At 38.4% G+C, this 22919-nt stretch overlaps 2 protein-coding genes across 4 annotated transcripts in view; one reads left to right on the forward strand and one right to left on the reverse strand.

The window, feature by feature from the left end:
* Window positions 1–12212, forward strand: part of p2rx2 (purinergic receptor P2X, ligand-gated ion channel, 2) — a 62658-nt gene extending 50446 nt beyond the window's left edge. For all 3 annotated transcript variants that reach the window (XM_080208181.1, XM_080208182.1, XM_080208180.1), the window contains 3 exons: window positions 5297–5362; window positions 6294–6371; window positions 9471–12212. In XM_080208181.1, the coding sequence (XP_080064307.1) occupies window positions 5297–5362; window positions 6294–6371; window positions 9471–9566 (240 nt within the window). In that variant the 3' untranslated portion in view covers window positions 9567–12212. The remainder of the gene's footprint in view (window positions 1–5296; window positions 5363–6293; window positions 6372–9470) is intronic.
* Window positions 12213–19832: 7620 nt separating this feature from the next.
* The window catches only part of pole (polymerase (DNA directed), epsilon), a 116637-nt gene continuing 113550 nt past the window's right edge, over window positions 19833–22919 (reverse strand). Inside the window, exon 49 of the mRNA XM_080208184.1 lies at window positions 19833–22600. Within this exon, the coding sequence (XP_080064310.1) occupies window positions 22487–22600 (114 nt within the window). The 3' untranslated portion in view covers window positions 19833–22486. The remainder of the gene's footprint in view (window positions 22601–22919) is intronic.

Genomic DNA, 22919 nt, shown 5'->3' on the forward strand with positions numbered 1-22919 from the left:
TTCCCCTTCCTGGATCCTAACACCTGGCAGGACCAAGGGAAAAGACAAAGGATAAAGATTAAGAAGTAACTGGCATGCCAAATGCATGCCAGGTCATTTTTTTTTGCAATGAGGGATGTTCAGTCCCTGATGTGATTGCAGTGAATAAGGGATAGAATCATACAGTGGAGAAGAGGCCCTTTGGCCCATCAAGTCAGCACTGACAGTGTGAAACACCTGACCTCCCACCTAATTCCATTTACCAGCACTTGACCCAAAGCCTTAATGTAATGATGTTCCAAGTGTTCATCCAAATACTTTTTTAAAAGTTGTGAGGCAACCTGCTGCCTCCACCACTCTCTGAGAGAAATCAAGTAGTCAGTTACACAGGTAGCACAGTGGTTAGCATTGCTGCCTCACAGCGTTAGGGACCTGTGTTCAATTCCCAGTTTGGTTTACTGTTTGTGTGGAGGCTGCATGCTCTCCCCATCTCTGCATAGGTTTCCTCCAGGTGCTCCTGTTTCCTCCCATAATCCAAAAGACATGTCGGTTAGGTGAATTGGCCATGCTAAATTCTCCCTCAGTATACCCAGTGCCAGCGTGTGGTGACTAGGTCTCCCTCAGTGTACCCAAACAGGCGCCAGCGTGTGGCAACTAGATGTGCATGGTGTTTTCATTGCAGTGTTAATGTAAGTCTACTTGTGACACTAATAAATAAACTTAAAAACGCTGTTAGTTTGGATGAGGTCTTCCTCATCCTGATTGTGTAAATTGTACGGCGCTACGATTTGGAGAGGGAGTCAAGGATATTGAGAGTGTGGGATGGGTGGCTCTGGGACCTTCTATGTGGCTGCAACCCCCTCATATATACATTCTTCTCCTCCAAGAAGAAATACGATAAATAAAAGACCTGAGCAGGACAGTCTGGGAGCCACACTCTGATACCAAGTGTGGGTACCAAACTCATTCACAGACCCATGTAAATGAGTCTGATACCCATACTTGGGACAATGATATGAACACACTGGGCTCTTGTAATAAATGACAGGCTTTGGCAGGAGAGCAGTTATATAGAATGAAGCGTAAAGAACAAGGATGGTGCAGTAAAGTCTTCTTGCTGTTTAATAGCCAAACAGGTGACATTTCCAAAATAGTGACATGACATGTTCTTCACAACAAGAGATGCATTGGCATTTTCTACTATAGCAAGGCTGCTCAGGTTCTTGGTTTCTTTCAGAGCTGCAGGCCTATCGTGCAGTTTTTGCTGCTGGAAACCTCTTTGTTCATCATATGTTCATCATTCATTTCTCCAACACCAAGCTTAGAATCATAGAAACCCTACAGTGCAGAAAGAGGCCCTTCGGCCCATCGAGTCTGCACTGACTACAATCCCACTCAGGCCCTATCCCGATATCCCTACGTATTTTACCCACTAATCCCTCTAACCTAAGCATCTCAGGACACTAAGGGGAAATTTTAGCATGGCCAATCAACCTAACCCGCCCATTTTTGGACTGTAGGAGGAAACACGAGCACCCAGAGGAAACCCACGCAGACACGAGGAGAATGTGCAAACTCCACACAGACAGTGACCTAAGCCGGGAATCAAACCCAGATCCCTGGAGCTGTGAAGCAGCAGTGCTAACCATTGTGCTACCGTGCCGCCCATCAACAAAATTTGATTGATGCCATAAAATTTCTATGACCATATTCCTAAACTTGATCCTTCTGCCACTTTCCACTATTTGTTGGTATCCTTCTGAAGCTCCATACAATTGTCGCTCCTCTTGAGGTCAGAAGAAGTTCCTCTAAGTTTCTTGCAGACCTTATCACAGCTCCTTACAGGCAAGCCTCTCATCTGAGGCACTACGGACGTGTGTAATTGATCCATATGTAAATGGTGTTGAACCCAGAATCTTTGCTGTTTCAGCATTGGGAAACTTGGGTGGATGCTCATTCTGTCATGGCTAAATCGTGCTGACTCAAAGCTGACAATCTAAAATGATCATTCAGAATAAAACAATTGAAATAACATTCACAGTAGGTCATCTTTCTTTTCGTAGCATTTTCTTGCTTAACTCTGACTTTTTATTATTGAGTGCAAACTTCAAGGGAAAGTAAAGAAAACTGTAACTTTGTGATAGTTTACACCATATTGTGAAGTTCTATATCGAACTACAGAGCAAAAAGTCACCTGGTTTAGTCTGAGTAATCCTTAGCTCAGGGCATAAAACACATTCCATTTGGTTAAATTATCTTGGATTGAAAAATTTGAAAAACAGGACTCTAGAATCACACCCTTCCCATTAATCATTGAAGCAATTAAAGCTAATCCATCAAGCATTATTCTATTAATAGAAACTGCCACGAAAAGAAAGATGACGTACTGTGAATGTTATCTAACTATCGCCAAATAAAGGGCATCTCCAATCAGTTGCACAGTAATTTAGCCTTTCTCTTCCAAAGAATTGAAGTTTATATCAGGAGAAATGATAAACTGATCAGGAGTGTATTTAAATAATTAAGTTAGGGGTAACAAAGGTTTGGATGACAGTGCAGATGAGCTGAGGTCTTTTAGGATTGGGTGATTCTGCAGAAGATTAAACATACCTCACATGGATCAATTTAAAAATTTGATTCAGGCTGGCAACCTTTTGTTAATCCAACAGCGTCTTTCTTCTAGGAGTTGAATAATTCTGTCTATTCCTCTTCCCTTTTTGACATTTTTCTTTTGTCTTTCCCTTCTCCATCTTTTTAACTTTCTCTCTCTCTTTGTTTTATTATGTATCTTTTTGTAAAATCAACAAATAAAGTTTGGAAGAAAAATAAGTGGATGTCGATGGTTTTGGTGATGGACTAGGTAAGGATTAGGAAGCTGCTCTTGGGAAAAAATACATGTCAGGGTCGGAAACAGTGCACCTCCACCTCTGGCAATTGCCATGGAGATGGCAGGCGGCTTAGTGGTTAACACTGCTGCCTTATAATGCCGGGGACCCAGGTTCAATTTCAGCCTCGGGTTATTGTTTGTGTGGAGTTTGCATGTTCTCCCCATGTCTGTGTGGGTTTCCTCCAGCTGCTCTGATTTCCTCCCAGAGTCCAAAGATGTGCAGGTTAGGTGGATTGGCCATGCTAAATTGCCCCTTATTGTCAGGGTGATTAGCAGGGTAAATGAGTGGGATTACAGGAATGGGGACTGGGTGGGATGATTGTTGGTGCTGACTCAATGGGCCGAATGACCTTCTTCTGTACTGTAGGGATTCTATGATCTAGGAGTTGCTGGCTAGGGGATAGAGAATATCATGGCGATGCAAAGCCAATGGCTCTGCATTGTGTCTAGTTAAGTAAATTTTTGCCCATTTAAGGACTAAGGACATAATTTAAAGCCCCTTCCTGAAGTGATTTTGGAGTCAGTGGGTGGCGACATTTAATTGAGTGGAAGGGTGTTGGGTGAGGCCCTGCTGCCTTCCTACCTCTGCCTCAATGAAGACTCCTGGTGCACTTCCCACTGTGGCACCAAAGGATTCCTCAACCTCAGCTGCTGATATTCACCCAGTGGTGAAGGGGCAATCGCTCCACAGGGAGCTTAGACAGGGAATTCGGCTGAGTTTTCAAAGGGGAATCTTTGTTGTTGGGCACAGTACCTGATTGAGGGTTCCGGCATCAAGAAGGAAAGGACCTGTTTAGAGCCACCCCTCACTACTCTTGCCTCTGACTCCCTCTCCTCTTCTCGTGACCCGCAGTCCCCATCACTTCCTCATTCACCTATGGCCTCTGTCCCTTGCTGATCCTGGGCTATTGATAGGTGCATTGCTATCAAGTACCACAGCTCGCCTTTTGGTTCTGCCTGCAATAAGGAACTGCTGGCCTCCAGTTGACTGGGGGACGGGTTGCTGTTGATCCTGGGGAAGACCCACCAGTGGTTCCTTGTGTGCCTGACTAACACTAAATATGGCGGACATTCCCTGAAAATGACATTGTGGGACTCTTGCTGGTTCGTCAACGGTGGTGAGACCCTTGTTGCCTGGATTAAAACTGCCCTGGATGTCAGACAAGCTTGCTATAAATTAATGACAAGGGAACCAAGATATGGGCCATCCTAGGGGAATGATCAGAGTGAATGCAAGCAATTGTTTTAATGAAAACAAAGGCATTAAATGTGAAGATGACTGTGTGATTAAGCTGTATGCAAGTAAATTATTTACTGAAAAATGAATAATCCCATACAACAGTGCAGCTAATACCATCTCTTGACAAAATGAAGACTAATTCCATAAAGTTTTGCATCAGGTAGTACTTAATTCAATGAATAAATTAGAACTCCAATCATTGTACAACTGCCAAACTTTAACCTAATGATTAAACAATTCAATGCAGTTATAAGTATCATCCCTCAATCTGCTGAACAAACAGGAATAGGTTCAAAGAAAGTAACCCTTAAACCTGAAAAGGAATAATTATTATTGGGGTAAGAACATCACCTGTAAAGCCAACATTAATGGACATCCTGAGATGCCCTTGTGAAGGTGAGCTTTCTCTTGAGGTATTGCTGTCAATTGTATAGGTAATCCCACACTGCTGTTAAATGGGGAGATCCAGGATCTTAACCCAGTAATATTGAAAGAGTGGTGTTCTATGTTCAAGTCAAGCTGGTGTGTGACGAGGGAGAACTTGAAGATGTTTCTCATGCACATATGGCTCTCATCTTCTTAATACTTAACTTGCTGAATTAACTGGGAGTATTTTCAATTACATAGTCAATAAACTACCCTGAAGAAAATACAAAAGCTCTGGTGAATTCATACAATGATTATTATTTAAATGATAGTTTGTCAATTAATAATTTTAAGGGATTGCCCAATTGGTAAGTGAATATCACACACAACTATGCTTGTTACAAACTCATTATCAATAGCAAAGGAATGTATCTTTGCCTGTCATATTACCAATTATAGAAGATAGAGTATCAAGTCTCTATGTTTTTCCCTTTCCCCCTCATTCAAGATGAGTATTAATATGTCAGCTTTCTGTTCCACATCCTTCTCTGATGATCAGTACTCAGGAAAGCTAAGATATCTCACAGTCACGAATCTGCAAATCAATGATTGGAGAACCCCTACCCTTTGTTGCACCTCATTCTGATACTTTAACAAACTACCTGAATGAATGTCCCAAATCACAGAAAAGTTCCAATTCAATCATTGTTTCTACTATAGTATGTTTTATATTGTGTCCAGTTAAATGGTATCAGGTGCAAAAAAATCAGTTACGAAACTAAAATAAACAGAAAACTAAAATGTTTCAATTTTCATTTCTTTAGGCAGGAAAGTTTGATATTGTCCCAACAATGATCAATATTGCTGCAGCTCTCACATCTATTGGAATTGTAAGTACCTTCTGGTTTTGCTTTACATTATATAAACCATACTAGTTGATCCTCTGAGGCATTGATGTACATGTGCATCATGTGAGCTAATACTTTCGCCAATGTATTTCTTTGCTGTTGAGGTGAAACTGTGTTTAAGTAGGCCTGTAAAACCTAATTGCTTTAAGTAAACATACAATTGTTGTACAGGACATTTGGAGACTGGTGGGTATAATTTCTGGGTCCAAGTCAGAAAACATTAAGTGCCCTATAACCATAATCATCTGAAATACTTGGAGGGAAACTTGTTCTCCCCAGTAAAGAATCAGGTCTAACTGCTCCCTTTGGTTGAATAATGTCACTGTCCAGCCTCATGTACGAAGAATAACGACTTGGGAGAGGCATTAGACGAACCTACTCCATGCAACTGTATCCCAATGTATTGCATTAGGTGTCGAGAAAACTGAAGCAAAAAACATGTACGAACAAAATGCCATTATTGCACTGGACAGTTTATAGCTAGTGCATTATACTTTTTATGAAAATTGAAGTTACTTTTGGTTCTCAATTGTGTCACTGTAATACAGATTTAACTTCCACTCAGGGTAATTAAGATGTCATTGTTCTTGAGGAATACACTTACCTTTTTCTTGTGTTCCGTCCTAAAGGCAGGTCCATGGCAATTAGTTGCTGAAACATGGCAAACTGTTGTGACATTTTATTATAAGTAGGATGAGAAGGCAGGGCTTTATTCTACCTCATCTGGAAGAGGGATTGAACCACACACTAGTTGTCTAAGCAAATGAGTTAACCAGTTCCCCATGTTGAAAATGGGGCACTGGTTAACTCATTTGGTACAGGATTGCCAATAGTATAAACTACTGCAGCATGTCAATAATCAGAGTTGTGTATAATATTTATTGTCTAATTAATTTGTCTTTTCTCAATTTAGGGCTCGTTCCTGTGTGACTGGATCTTGTTAACCTTCATGAACAAAAATGAAGTCTATAGTGCAAAGAAGTTTGAAGAGGTGAAAATTCGACTAATCAGACTCAGGGACATTTTCTGATGGAATTCATTGAGATTATTTATAACTTTCTTGGGACTTAGCAGTGGATCTCTCCATAGCTGCTGTGGTCAGCTGGCAGAAGGTGTACTTCTGGGTGGAACTGATTTTGCCCCATCCAGGAGTGCAGCTCAGATTTGGCAATATTCTGGTGGCTTCAATGATATAGCACAACGAGCTGTATCACAAAGATGGCACTTTCCAGCTGAAAAGTTAAATTAAACTCCATTAATCACTGCAGTGAACATGAAAAAGCCCATGACATTGTTTAAACAAAAAACAAAACCCTCCTGTTGTTTTGGTCAATATTCTTCCTGAAGCCAAAAGACAGATTGCCCAGTTATTCAGCCATTTGCTGTCAATTGGAGCTTACTGTGCACAAATTGGCTGCCACATTTACATAACAATAATGAGTGTACTTCAAGATTAATTAATCAGCTGATGAGTATTTTGGGACATCTTGAAGACATGATAAGTCACATTATGTCTTCAAGGAATTTTTTGTTTATCTGAACTAGTAGATATGGTTTCAAGTGTAATTTTATTTGGAAGATTGTATCTCCAACCATGAGCATTCCTGCAGTACAGCACTCATGCCAATCTGGGCTATGTGGAGGTAGAATTGAGATCTGTTCTCCCAATCCACTATATACATCAGGTGACAATGAATACCCAGCTGGCAGAGAGAGAAGTCTTGGTCAGGCTTCAGAAGAAGGTGCAAAGGGCAGATGAATACCAGAAAGTGATCTCCAGGTTACCCTTCTTATACAACTGGTTACATTGCAAGACTGATAGTAGTCTTTGTTAATCAAGATGCATGGCATACGGAAGCATCAGCATAAAGGAAACAAATGACCCATATATTGAAATGGTAGAAAATGAAAAAGCAGCAAATGTTAAAAGGCCATTGAATTATTCCTGCTATACAAAGTCAACAATCTGTCCTACTGAAGACATTCAAATACCTTGAGGAAGTTCTGCAAAACTTCTCCATCTCTCACTAGTAATCAAGCAAATCTCTATACCACAAATTGAAACAGAAAGTGCTGGATAAATCTCTATACATAGAAACATAGAAAAACTACAGCACAATACAGGCCCTTCAGCCCACAAAGTTGTGCCGAACATGTCCCTATACAACATATCCATCACAGTACTGTGCCAAGGATGCTTGTTTCCCATAGGTCCCAGCAGCGCACAGTTTTGTGTTCCACAAGTACTTATTTTCTCTCTTTATCTCCTAAATGATACACCTTCAATCCTTTTGTTAATTAGCCATTTAACTAAGTTAACAAATGCAACATTGCTTCTGAGGGTCTATTCCACATCTAAAGGAGTTTAAAATCTCATTTTCTTATTCATTTGTTAATTTTATATATGTCTGCTACCCTAACTCAGTCTCCTTATATCCAGGTTATCTATGCTTTTTATAATTTAAACATTTTCTCCCAATAAAAAGTAGCTATAGATCTGTGAAACTCTCCTCATAATTTGAAATCCTGTTAAGTTCCTTGATGATCATTCTGCTTGCAGGTCTATCAAGATCCTAAAAGTATAGTGCTCAATTTACTATGCAAACATGCAACCACTTATTTTAAGTTGTAGTGAAATTTTTGATGCATTGGATTACCAGGTCATCATCAACAACAGCTTCACAGCCAGGTATTCACTTTCAAGGAATAGTCAGTAGTCAAATCTTCATCCTTTCCTTTACAAATTTGCTGCATAATTGTTTTAATATGCACTACTTACATTTATCTACATTTAAATGTTTTTTCTTACATAGTTGTTCAGTATTTGTCCAGATACCTTTTAATGCTGTCATTCCTCCTTTATGCTTCTCATCTGACCCAGTGTCATCAATGAATTCAGCAATATTATGACAAGTACCTTCTGTGATGAATCAGAGATCAGCCCTTTTTATATATAGTAAGAAGTCTAACAACACCAGGTGAAAGTCCAAAAGGTTTCTTTGGAATCACGAGCTTTCGGAGTGCAGTTCCTTCATCAGATGATGAATTCATTCATCTGATGAAGCAGCGCTGCAAAAGCTCGTGATTCCCAAGAAACCGGTTGGACTTTCATCTGGTTTTGAGAGTTCATACTGTGCCCATCCCAGTCCAACACCAACACCTCCACTTCATGGCTTTTTTATATACATATATATTTTCATTAAAAACTTTCATAGATATTCAGAAACTGGCTAAATGGTATTCACTTCAATTTAGTTACTTCTGGCTGAAAACAAACTGACTGGTGGATGTCTATTATATGCTCAGAGAAGTAATAGTCATCCCTGTCCTAGATAGAGAAACCAGAAAATGTCAACTGCCAGATCTCAAACACCAATGTTGCTTACCTGTCTTTGGAAAAGAAACACAGTTGCTAGTTTGTTGCACAAAAAGATTCTTCAAGAAATTGCTTTCCTCAAAAGGGATGAGTGGCCAGTAAAGGGATTGTAGGAAGCCAGTCTGATAGGTTGTGTAGATGTCTGTGTGGGAAGAAAAATCAGTCTATTTTGCTTATTTCCCTCATCCATGCTTTAGCTCTCTTCCAAAAGAATTTTCAGTAGAGTTATTGCTTTTAGCTTCATGCTGACGACTCATTTTGCTCTTTGGGTAAGTATAACATTTGAGCATTTTCAACTTTCAGATGTAGATTAAATGAAGCTATAATTACCAGACTCAAGGGAAATCTCGATTCCGCTTCCCCTATTTATATAACATCACTGAAGCAGAACCTCGATGTCTCAGGCAAAGCTGCACAAAAAGTCTACTCCCTTGCTGTATCTAACAATTAATCCATAAGCATAAAATGGGACAATAAGGTCCATACAGCCACCTCCCTTTACAGTCTGCAAGGATATGCATGCAATTCATGAAATGTAACTTAAATTTGAAAAGCTTTGAAACTACTTACAAAGATTTAGACATTTATAATCTCACAAAATTAAGATAACCTTTTCATGGTACAATGTGCAATTGTTCTATTTGCATTTACTACTTAGGACATGATTATGAAGCACCCACAGACCTACTCATTAACCCTTCTTTTACTACATAGGTTCTTAAAGAAAGAATTATACTGGCAGTCAATGAGCATGGAGCTTCAGAACAAGAACTGACAGCAATTCAACCAGAAAATTGCAAACATTGTTGATTTTCTTATTATGTTATCCATTGTGAAACGGGATGCAGATATGGTTTTCAAAAAATACTGAATGGGTCTTGGGGAATTACTTAAAGTAGAAAATCTCCCTGAACTTTCTTGGTTTCGCTGACTGGGTGAAAATTGTTGACACTATAAGACTCTTTAGATAAATGATGATGCTTGCAATCATTTTAGTATTTATAACGCATCTTCACCGACCATCTCATTGAGAAGTCAAACTAATGCAGCCCTGAAACAATCGCATGCTAACACCATCATCAAGGTTCAATAATAAACATGATCACCCAATTTTAACACTCTACTATTGGCGGGGAATTGGTACTTGTGCTAATACCTTATAGGCTAGCTTATTAGGTATGTAAGATAAGAATGAACAATGATACCAATTTTTTTTTAAGATACATAATTTTACAATGTATAAAAACGCTCCATGCTGCAACGTTTGCTGCTGTCCAGCGGTCAGAATGGCAGTGTCTGAAGAATGGGCTGCTTTAGGCTCATCATTAGAATCCATACATTGCAAAGAGGCTATTGAGCCCATCATCACTACACCAACTCTCTGACAGAATATCATTCCCAGCCCCCCTATCCCCTCATCCCGGTAATCCTACACATTTACCATAGCAAGTACATCTAATCGAGGAGGCGTACATTTAGCCAATTGAGTCTGGACCAACAACAATCCCACCTAGGCCCTATCCCCATAACCCTATGTATTTAACCTGCTAATCCTCCTGATATTAAGGGGCAACTGAGCATCACCAATCAACCTAACATGCACATCTTTGGACTGTGGGAGGAAACTGAAGCACCTGGAGGAAACCCATGCAGACATGGAGAGAATGTGCAACTCCACAGTGACCCAAGGCTGCAATCAAACTGGAGTTGTTGGTATTGTGAGGCAGGAGCGCTAACCACTGTGCCACCCCTACACATCTTTGAATACTAAGGGCAATTTAGCGTGGCCAATCCATCTACCCTGCACATCTCTGAACTTGGGTGGAAACCGGAACATCCAAAGGAAATCCACGCAGACATGGGGAGAATATATGAGTTCCAAACCCCACACAGTCACCTAAGGCTGGAAGTGAACCCAAGTCCGTGGAGCTGTGAGACAGCAGTGCTAACCACTGTGCCGCTCTTCAAAAATTGACGAGAAAGGAAAGGGCAGCTGATCCATCAAGCCCTGGATTTCATGATGCCACAACCATGTTAATTAGACATTTCCTTATCCCCCTTCCCACAGCCATGTAAGCAAAGAGAGACCCAGGGCCAATAAGAAAAAAATTACTCTGAAAAACTCCTCTCCAACCCTCTCAGATGATTGAAACTATTAATGTGAGCACATGGATCAAATGCTAACTAAAAAGATGCTTAAAAAAATGATACAATCTCTGCCTTCAGTTAAGAAACAGTTTCCCATTCCTTAGAGATAAACAGAGAGCCAGTACCCACCACAGCAGCTAGCAATGTATTCCAGCCTCATTACTCTGGGGAAAGACGAACCCCTTAACATCCAGTCTATTCCATTCTTGCACAGTTTAAAAACTTGTGTTTTCTCTCTTCTTTTAAGTTACAGTATTTCCGATGTGCGTGTTACTTGTGCTCTGCTTACTTTCACCTCTGCAATAACTTGAAACACCTTCCTGAATTTTGTGATCGATTTATTGGCTACCAGAGAACTAAGTTAACCTGAGTTCTTAGTAAAGTGAATCCTAGGTATTTTACTCTGGGCCGTTTGGCTTCTGAGCCAAGTGACTTTGATCACCTGAGTATAACTGAGGAAAGGGGTTACCACAGGGATCGGTATTGGGGCAACTGACCTTTTTGATATATATTAATGATCTGGACTTGGATACCAGGGGTACAATTTCAAAATTTTCAAATGATCCAAAATTTGCAAATGTAATAAACAGTGAGGTGAACTGTAGAGACATTAGGACAACTTACACGGATCAGTGAAATGGACAGACGTGGACAGAGTTCAATGCAGAGGAATGTCAAATTAGGAATTTTAAAAGAAAAAATCTAAATGTTTTAGTTTTAAAAGCAGTGCAGGAACAGACACCTTGAGGTTTACTTATACAAATCTTTGATCATGACAGGACAAGTTGACAAAGCTACGTATAAAAAAAGTGTTATAAATAAGGACAGAGCACAGAAGGGCCAAAACTATTTTTAAATTTCATAAATCATTTGCAAGGTCATTGCTAGAGTATTGGGTTAAATCTGGGCACTACAGTTTAGGAAAGGCATCCAAGATCTTGGAGAGGGTGCAGAAGAGATTTATCAGAATTATATCAGGCGTTGGAGACTACAGTTATGTGAAGAGGCAATTGATCAATTAAGAGTACAGAAAGCCAAGTGGAGGTTTAAATGAGGTAATCAAAATCATGAAGCGATATTATTGAGTAAAAAGGGAGAAACGGTTTCCAATTTCACTTATGGGATGACCGGTAAGCAAGGGGACAGATTTAATAAAACTGTCAGAAGAACAAGAGGGAAGTTTAGTTTTTTTTTAAGCACAGTATGTCGCTGTGATGTGGAATGAGCAATCCTGAAAGGGCAGTGGGAGTAGATTCAAGATTAAGTTTCAAGAGTGAAATGGATACATATTTGTAAAGCAAAAAGAAAGTTAAGGCCATGGGGAAAGCACAGTAATGGCATTAATTGGATAGCTCTTTTGAAGAATTGGTACAGGAACAATGGCCTGAATCATCTCCCCTTTGAACTATAAGGTTCTATGATAAACTGAAGCTAAGTGAATGCTTAGTCTTGTCCGTTGCTTGTCTATGAGAGAATTTGAGATAAAAATAAATTGTTTCTTTATTTTTCAAAATAAAAATACAAATCAAATAAGAGTAAATTACTTTCATTTTTCACCATTTCTCCATTTACCATTGCATGTGTATCACAGCAGCAGTTAACCACAAATCCACATGATCCTTTGAGGGATGCACTCCACCTGCAATTCAAAGACACATGGTTAAGATTACTAACACCACATTATTCAAAATAATACAATAACTCAATCAGAAGTTTGAAAATATTATCTTTTCTCAGTTATGTCTGTTTTCAAAATAATGTATTTTACATGTCAAATAAATAAAAACTGGTTGGTAGTACAGAATATGCATTGCTGAAAAAAAAAGACATGCTCTCAAAGCTTTTCAACTTGCACTCATTGGAACAGGTACAAGAACGTCAAATTTCAAAGTGTGGAATAATTAAACTGTATGAATGAATGTTGATTGGTTGGCAAGTTAACTCTGATCAGTTGAGATATTCCCATGGAGAACACACCCAGGAGTTATTGTCTCCCATCATTTAAAAAAAGAGACAATACTTGATCAGATTCCTTTTGCTTACAGAGGACAGATTTCTGCATATGAATATATGCAGCTTCCAACAAGCATGAGTTGTCGACTACGCTGAATGTCCAACTGATAATCTTGAATTGTGTGTATTATTTAGTACATTCAGGATTGTTCAGCAAGTGTTGCCCCATCATGTAATCATAATGAAAGTTAGACATTATGTTCTGAGTTTTATAAGCACAGTCTGGTTGAGTACAGTTAATGCTCTGCCTATTGCAAATAGGCGAAGAAATGTGCTGTTTGATATGACTTGCCAGTTGTTGAGATAGATGGCTTATACACATGTTATTGCACCTGCAGTGAAAAACATATCACATTACACATTTGTGTGACAACCAGAATATCCTGTTATGGAAAATAGCACTCGTGTGATTGCTCTCCTTTTTATAAACTTATAAAATCAATGACAATGTTTTTATATTCCTGGTTAGTTTACTTATTAATCAGCATTTCGATCACCTTTTGCTGTCTTCTAAAACTCTCCCAATCTTCAGCTTACTATTACTCTCTGCAATATTATGTCTCTTATTTTTGTTGAAATTTTGATTTTTAATGGAATGTATTTTTCTTGAACAATCTGAATTTCTTTAAATGTTTCTGACTTTTAACTATTGCTATGCCATTTACTCTATTTACCCAATCAAACAACTCTCTTTACCTACATAATTGGTTTTCCTGTTTGGAACAGAAAATTAATTAATTCATTTAAGAAAATTGTCAAAAGAACAAGAGGGACATTGGATAATGGTGGATCCAACATAGATTTATCTCGAGTGGGTTCTACAACCTATTGTCCAAGGAAACTGTCACAAAAGCATTCAACGGACTTATCTTACAGACTACCGTTGACAATTGACTCCCTCTGGTTAATAATCATTTAAAGACATTTAAATTGTCTTTATTACAACCGTTCATTATCTCTTTCTTAATGTTGCATTCAATTGTATAATTACAGTTAAAGAGCTGATAAACTGCTTTGAGTAGTGACCTCTGGCCTTTTATTCTTAATCTCCCCCTCTACTGATTCTACCAACTGATTTTGCGAGCCAAGGTTTTTCTTACTAAATCCTGATATCTTTGGTAACCAGAGCTACTCCTCATAGTTTCCCATTCTGTTTGTCATTTCAAAATATTAAGAATGTTTATTTCCTAACATTATTCACGTGCATCCATGTCTATGTAATGGTGATCAGATCAAATTGTGCTGTCAGTTCATCTGTGGCATAGCAGCACGGTGGTTAGCACTGCTGCCTCACGGCACCTGGGAGCCAGGTTCAAATTCCCAGCTTGGGTCACTGTCTTTGGGGAATTTGCCCGTTCTCCCGTGTCTGCGTGGATTTCCTCCAGGTGCTCCAGTTTCCTCCCACAGTCTAAAGACATGTAAGTTAGGTGGATTGGCCATGCTAAATTGCCCCTTAGTGTCAGGGGTACTAGCTTGGGTAAATGCATGGGGTTACGGGAATGAGGCCTGGATGGGGTTGTGGTTGGTGCAGACTCGATGGGTCAAATGGCCTACTGCGCCGTAGGATTCTATGACTGTATGAGAAAAAAGGTGACAGCACATTTTACAACACCTCCTAAATTAAGCCTCCCCCACCAGTACTACACAGATTAAGTATAAAGACAACAAAGAAATCCAGCTTTTTCCAAATTTCCCTGTAGAAACCAGTAGCAGGATGTTTCAACTCAGCACCACCAACATGAGTATTGGAGGAATGAATGCTTAGTGCTAAAAGGGATATTTATATTTTGAAAAATTAAGAATGACATTGATCTTGCAAGAAACAAGATCAGACTGGCTAGAGCAGGATAATAGAGGTCGTTTTCAACATATTATATACATAATATATTTCAAATGTGGGAAATGTGAATTATCAGGGCATTAATATTTAAAAAAAAAAGGGGATCAGACCTAGTTCAATGAAGAATGTAGGACAGCATGCTAGGAGCACCACCTGTCATACCTAAAAATGAGGTGCTAATCTGGTAAAGGTACAACACAAGACAAAATGCAGGCAGAACAGAACAGGGCACAAGCTTTAAACAGAACTCCCGATCCAACTACCAAAAGGACATATCAAAGCTCTGGAGTCCTGGCAGATCCAGTGGTGAATGGCTAGTGACTGATAGTCAACTACTAGAGGAAGAAGGGACAAGAATATGCCCCTCTCCTCAATTAAGCGACTGCTGCCTCATAATGCCTGGGCTTGGGTAGGGCTTAGTTCCAGCCTTGGGTGACTGTCTGTATGAAGTTTGCATATTCTCCCCATATCTGCGTGGGTTTCTTCTGGATGCTCTTGTTTCCTCCCACAGTCCAAAGATGTGCAGGTTAGGTGGATTGACCATGCAAAACTCCCTCTTAGCAACCCAAGGTGTGTAGGATAGGGGGAGTAGCAGAGTAAGTGCATGGGGTTATGGGTCTAGGGTGGGGTGCAAGCCTGGGCAACATGCTGTTGGAGGGTTGGTATAGACTTGATGGGCTGAGTTGCTTTCTCCTTCATTCTATGAATGATGAAGGTTGAAGAGTGGATGCTCCATTACTGGTCTCATCTTGAGTTCCCCATCATGGTAGATACCAGTCTGCAGACAATTCTACTCACCTCATATGATATCAAGAAATGGCTGAAAGCATTGGACAAAAAAGGCACTGGGCCTTGATAACAATGAGCTAGAATATTCAGGGCATATTTCAAAGCTAGCTGCGTATTTAACTAAGTCGTTCCAGTATGCCAAGAGCACTGGTACGCACCAGACAATGTGCAAAATTCCCCAGGTATATCTATACACAAAGCAGAGGTAATCCAATTTGACCTATTATCACTCCATTAGTCTACTCTCAATTATCAGCAGTGACAGAATGCATCACTGATAGTTCTTTTGAGCAGCACTTACTCAGTAATAACCTTAGTTTAGGTTCCGCCAGGACTAAATGGCTCTTGGCTTCATTACACTCTTAATCCAAATATGAACAAGAGAGCTGAATTTCAGACTGACTTCCCTTAACATCAAGGCAGCGGTTGACAGTGTGACATTAACTAGCCTATCAAAACTGAACTCGCTGGTAATCAGGGTTGACTCAAGAGGTTAACAGGTTAACTTCCTAATAGTTAGAAAGGCAAAATCATAAACAGCAAGTAGGATAAAGTACTGGGGTCACAATGGTTTTTCCAGTTAGAAATACAATAGTAGTTCCCCAAAATTAAGGAATGTTTGAAGTGTGGAATCCAGAGTAGTGAGGTCAGGAAAGAAAATGTGGAGGGTCACATAGACAAAAAGCTAACGGAAAGATATCCTGTAGAATTTGGCCTTGAAACAAAAAGTAGAACTGAGTTTACATTTGGGTTTCCATGAGCTATAGGCTCAAGCTAATAGTTTATTTAAATTTTCTGACATACAATAAAGTTTGTTTTTGTTGACAAGTATGAAATCTTGTAGTGTAATTTTGTCAGTTAATTGATGGGTGTTTGGGTTTCTTCTTTAAATGTTAACAGTCCCTAACAAGATTGTAGCGCAGCAGTCTACAGTTCTTTACCTCATTTTTAACACAACCATTTTTCTATCATCTGTAAACTATTTAATCATGCCTCCTACATTCAAGTCTTAATCATTGATATATAACACAGAAAGGAAGGAATCTTCTACAGTCCTATCAGTCTCACTGGATTCCAATCACAGAAACACCCACTGACTATTATCCTTTCCTTCCTGTAGTTTGCCTACTCCCCTAACCATAGAATAGTAGCTGACTAAAATGTTGCACTTTGGTAAAGGGTCATCTGGACTTGAAACGTCAGCTCTTTTCTCTCCTTACAGATGTCGCCAGACCTGGATTTTTCCAGCATTTTCACTTTTGGTTTCAGATTCCAGCATTCACAGTAATTTGCTTTTATTGAAAAGTTGACCTATACTTCACTCAGCTGACTGCATAATTGCATTGTTTATTTTGTTAATTCACGTTTGCAATATTTTTAATCTATTTTCATGTACTGCATTAATACACAGTTTGATTTAAATAAAAGTCATTCATTTGTCACATTCGCCACTTTGCTTTTATGTGTTGCTAATTGCCACATACAGCCACAGAAAATTTATATCAAAGATGCCACACGTAATAATTTTACCTACAATTCCAACATCACTTCCCTTAGCAATTGATCAGATACTACCCAATCAGTGATTTAAGGGTAAATGTCAAATACATGAAGTCACTAATATTTGTAGAGAATAATCTTTTCAATTGTTCACAGATAACGTGGGACTTAGCGCATAGCTTGTGAGTAACTGATGGGCTTGATGTCAGCAAGTTAGGAAGTGATACTTTCTCATGTTTAAAATGACACTGGAAGGTGATGCTTGCAAGTCATCACTTAAAACTGAACAAATGCATAACTGATCAATTCACTTGACCAGAACCGATAAGGAACTGTCTGATACAAGGGTGGATCAGTTGTGTGAGCAGTCTTGGGTTTTAGATTTTATTTTAGTGGTGTTTAGGTTGTCTGCTCAATGTGACCATTTTATTTTAAAGGCTTTTTACAAAAAAATGGATTCTGCAATAACCCACGTAGTTTAAGTTGTCATTTTTACTAACACATTATCAGAAAAAAGGCCATATTAATGTTGCTAAATTTTTAAAACAAAATAACAACATAATGCTGTGAAATATTCACTGATTAGCAACAGATGAGTGTATTCGAAGAAAGTACCTCAATTATCCTGTAATTGAAGGATAAGTATTTAACAATCAGTTAATGAGGTGGATTATGTTTATGTCTGCATTACTTTCTAATATTCCTGTATTAGGATTAAAGTCAGAAACTTAAAAATTGCTGTAATAATAGCTGTGAGAAAGGAACTTAGACTATTGAATAATGGCCCCTATCAGGGCACCCTGTCCTTGACTAGCCCTAGTCCTAGTGCAATCTTGAGGTAAAGAATACACCTAGAAAGAATCCATTGCCTTGTGTTTAATCAATGTGAGCAAATGACTAGAAATAATGGAATTAATCTGTACAACAATATTGACCAATTGACTATTAGCAACATCTTTGATCAAGGTGGGGTGATACCAGAATTAGATGTAAAAGAGAGTTTCAGGAACCATTTTGGTTGTTTACACCAAGTAGCGGGAAACTGGTTTGATTGACAGATCCTGACGGCAAAGGGAGATCCTGTTAACACAGGGATCAGTAGTGTAGCATCGGGCTATGAACAAGACAAAATTCCTGTCAGCATGGAGCACGAATAGTGGAAGTTCCTTTGAAGCCAGAAAGGGAAACACCATTTGGCACAAAGGACCAAAGTTGCTTTCTGCTTCTTCCGGACTGGCCATCCATTTAGAGTAATGAAGTCTGTAGCGCATTATTCATAGGTGTACTTTTGTTTTCTTTTTATTAGTTAATTGAAAAGTATTTTGTTAATCAATAAGTATACTGCTGCTTTACTTTGTTTATTTTCATTAACTTCAGTCCGAAAGACGTGCTGGTTAGATGCACTGGCTAAGCTAAATTCTTCCTCAGTGTACCCAAATGGAGTGTGGCGACTAAGGGACTTTTACAGTAACTTCATTGCAGTATTAATGTAAGTCTACTTATGACACTAGTAAATAAATAATCTTAGGTATTATTTGCTAATTCAGTGTCTGGGTCCTTGCCTGATGGTTATATCTCTGTAAAATTAAATCAGTTTAAAGAGTTAACTTGGGGTCCAATAATCAGGCTGTATCCAATTAAATTAAATCAAGTCTAAATGTATCAAAACACCCTTTTTAAATATTCATTTGATAAGTTAAAACATCAGAACATCGAGTAAGGTGAGCAGATAGATAAATTTAGAAGACCTTTATTTCTGTCCTACTTAAACCATTCAAACCATTTACATCTGGAAAAAAAACAGATCCAACTCCTCCAGTATACCTCAAAAACATCAATGGAAACTCAGTGTAGGGGTTCAATAAAAGTGTAAGGAATCAGTATATCAGGTAAGACAATAATACTGCCTCAATGTTTGTCTTAAAATCTGTTGAAATTAATCTGATTAGAATATTGTCCTATGACAAGTATCCAACTAGAAAGTCTGCGAAAGGGAGAGACACTAAGTTTCAAGATAACATTGAGTAATTTAAGAGTTTAGCTCTGATTAGTGGGTGAAAAAAAAATCAGAAATTGGAAATTCCTGACTGTCATATTAAACAACCTCTCACAGCAAAACAAGTACAAGAGCTGAAATGCAAATCAATTCTTCCCTTCTTCTTCCACAACCCATTAAAATATTTGTCAACTCCATTCCAAAACTGACTTACCAATACTGGCATGAAAAAGGCTGGTTAGAAATCCCTGACAAAGCTTTAATTACCCAAGCAAACTCTGCATCATCCAGTGAAATTTCAGTTGATATCAGGATTGGATTGGATATCCTTTCCCTGGCTACTTTAGAAACCTGAACAACATAGGCAGTGGTTCTCTAACACAGTGGACTTAGAAAAGACAATTCCAATTCTGAGCAAGACCAGAAATAGGATCATAAATATAGTCACCAGTAAATCCAAATGGGAATTCAAGAGAAACTTCTTTACTTTGAGAGTGGTTAGATTGTGAAACTTGTTATCATTAAGATTAGTTGAGTCTAATGGCATAGTTGCATTTGAGCAGAAGCTAAATAAAACACTTGAATGAAAAATGAACAGAAGGAAATATTAATGATATTAGGAGGAGGTTGGGAGCAAGCACACCTGCAGCATAAACACCAACTGGGACGCACAGGGTTGAATGGCATTGTAAATACTATTTGATGTCAAAGAATTGCTGCATTGTCACTAAGTACCACTGATGATTGGTATACAAGTTGAAAACAAACCAAAGTGTGAGGGTGTCCCAAGTTTCACAGAAGTGGTGATATTTTATTTGTATTGCACTTTTAAAATATTCACACAATTTCAGCATAAAGTTCAATTACAGTGAAATTAAAATTGTCCTTGCTGTGTTTATCAACTGCAGCACTCTTTACTGTAAACAACCCTATATTAAAAAACTATATTGATAATTATAGCTAAATAGCTGTCTGCAGACATTTCTGAACGTCAAGAATTCAAGCAAAGATAGAAAAAGGTTGAAGATTCTGCTTACACATCAAGACATAAAATTGTCAATATGACCCAATAAAGAACAAGGACTCTGCCTTCAAACTCTTCCTCTGTTGCAATCATCTTGTCCCAAGGAAACGTAACCAAGTAAAACATACTTGTTTAAACTGAAGTCGGTGGGTTTGAAACCAGAATACAAATTAAAAAAAGTGATTAATTTGGTTTGTTTAGAAATGCTGCTTTGGTTGAAATGTCAACTCAGACAAAATAGCAAAGATTGTGCCAGTAACAGAGATTAATTATTCTTCTAACCAATGGGTCTTCTTAATAACAGCACAATGCTTCCAGCAAACATACTTCAAAATGTTTGGACAAAAAAATTAAAAATTCTGCCCAAACATTAGGGGCTATGCCATAAATAAACTCGATTTCCAGCCACCTAGTCTGTCTTCCGAGATGAAGGTGAAAATGCCATAGGCCCAGATGCATAGGTCTATTAACATTAGTCTGCATTATTGTTAAACACAATTAGTGACCTAAAAAAATGCTGCCATAATATTTTTCCTTATTTAAGCCTCATGTTCAAGGTGATTTTCCAGCTTACGTCATGCAAGATTGGAGGGGGAAGGTCATTAACTTCTACATAACTCATTATAATTTTTGACTTTAAAGAAATTGAAGTTTAGAAAATACTTAAGACTGACTGCTACACAGATTGTAATTAATCATCAGTCTGCACTATAAATGATGAAATATTTGAGCCACATAAACAGAGCATAGCTAACAGCAATGTAGACACTTGCAGCCTAGTTTAAACAGAAAATGTTGGAAAATCTCAGCAGGTCTGATAGCGAGAACAAAGTTAATGTTTTGAGTCTGGGTGACACTTTGTAGAAGCTCTAATGAAGGGTGATCCAGACTCAAAAGATTAGTGCTGTTTTCTCTCAGACCTGCTAAGATTTTCCAGCATTTTCTGTTTTTGTTATCTGCAGTAATTTGCTTTTAATATGGCCTAATTTAGTCTGGTTACATAAATCAATTAGCAAACTAAATTATTCCATTTTATTCACTTTCTCTCAAATTCTAAAAAAAATTCATGGCTTTGTGGTGAAAAATACGTTTGTGAATACTTTTTCCACAGTACTTTGCTTTTATTTGAAAACATAGACTAGTTGTAGGAGTTATTAGCAACATCTTGTTGGCTGTGCTAATAACTAATTGAACCACTGCTATCACGATGCACGTGCTGGTGCATCAGCAGATATGATGAACACATAAATCCTTTCCCACACACTGCGAATATTTTTTCACAGTTGAATTATTAGTATATCTAATATAATTTAAATCTACAAGATCACAAATGAGAATACTGGCAATTCCATTGCTGCTGCCATTTTTCAGCAATTTATCTGGTGACTATGTCTAGGTGGACTCTTTTGATTTCTCACATACAATGGATGGCTTACTGAGATAAAATCTGATGATACTCAGTACATACATTACTTAGAACTAGCACAAGGGGATACAAGGGGTGGTTATAATCTACAGTTTGGAAACTTCCCCACAAGCTCCTCCACACAATGTACGACTGATCCACGATCTTTTCATAAACCTGGGTTGAATAGATTGGAAAATGAGGAATAATTCCTGTGAATGTTGTTTGAAATTGAAATTCCCTCCAGTATTCCCACAAAAAGGCGTCTGTGAAGTTTTACACACTATATAAATTAGACAGCATAAATTAGACCAGGGACAGCATTCAAACACATAACTTCTGTTCCAAGGTTCAAGTGAAATTTCTTGAGCTTAATCAAAACAATTTGAGACTTAAAATACTTTTGAATATATTACACTATGACAATACGATGACTAGAATCTTCCAGCTGTTCACACCAGCTGAATCTTCTGGTCCAGCTGACAGCACCCACCCCGCTGCAGGTTTCCCAGTGGCGTAGGTTGCAGTCAATGGGAAATCCCATCAACAGAGGTGGGACCAGGAGATCCCACCAACAGCAAACAGCACACTGCCTCCCGATATATTTATCACCTACCAGTGGTGTAGTACTACACCTAGTAGTTAGTGAGCTAGCACGAATGTGAACTGCAAGCTACTTAACTAGGTAATTAAGTTAATTTACCAGGATCCAAGCTCAAATAAACCAGGTTGCAGTTTGTTAGATACTCAAAAAACCCATTTTGTGATCCAACAGTTCCATGGAGACGATAATTTTGTCCGTAAACAGTAATTGCTGTTTGACTTGTACCCTCCCAATCAGCTGATTGCTACTCAGACCATGTCAGCCATTAGAATGGAGAAATGCTGAGGTTGCACTGGGATCAAAAGAAACAGATTTAAACAAGTACTTCAATGTAGAAAGGGTTAACTGCAAATACACCTATAAACACTGATGTCCATAATTTCATTCAAATTTGTTCATCTTGGTAATGCTTCATGGCTTCAAGTGCGTATTCATCCTAAACATCCAATCAACAGTCTCCAAAAGGAAGGGCATGTTGTAGTGTCTGGCAATATTTCGGAATACCTGGATTTGCTCCATAAATCCCTATACAGAGAATAAACAAAATGCATGTTTTAGGCCATTTTATTATATAAATGCAAGAAGGTTTATAATACAGGTGGATACTCAGTTGGATTTTGGGAATGTGTGGTGATTGGCAGTAAAGGGCCGCAGAGACAAAATTAAAATAAGTCTGGAGATGCTCAATACAAATTCTAGTAATTTTTAGATTTTTCCAAAAACTCTTGGGGGAAAAAAAATTAAGTAGAGAAGTGAGAGGAAAAAATTTTCAACGAAAACCAGGTAAAACATCTTACATGTCCGCCCGAATTTGATCCAAACAACATCATAAAATGCTGGTTTG

This window comes from Carcharhinus amblyrhynchos, chromosome 20 (genome assembly GCF_965287045.1).
Source record: "Carcharhinus amblyrhynchos chromosome 20, sCarAmb.v2.hapA, whole genome shotgun sequence".
NCBI classification, from domain to species: Eukaryota; Metazoa; Chordata; class Chondrichthyes; order Carcharhiniformes; family Carcharhinidae; genus Carcharhinus; species Carcharhinus amblyrhynchos.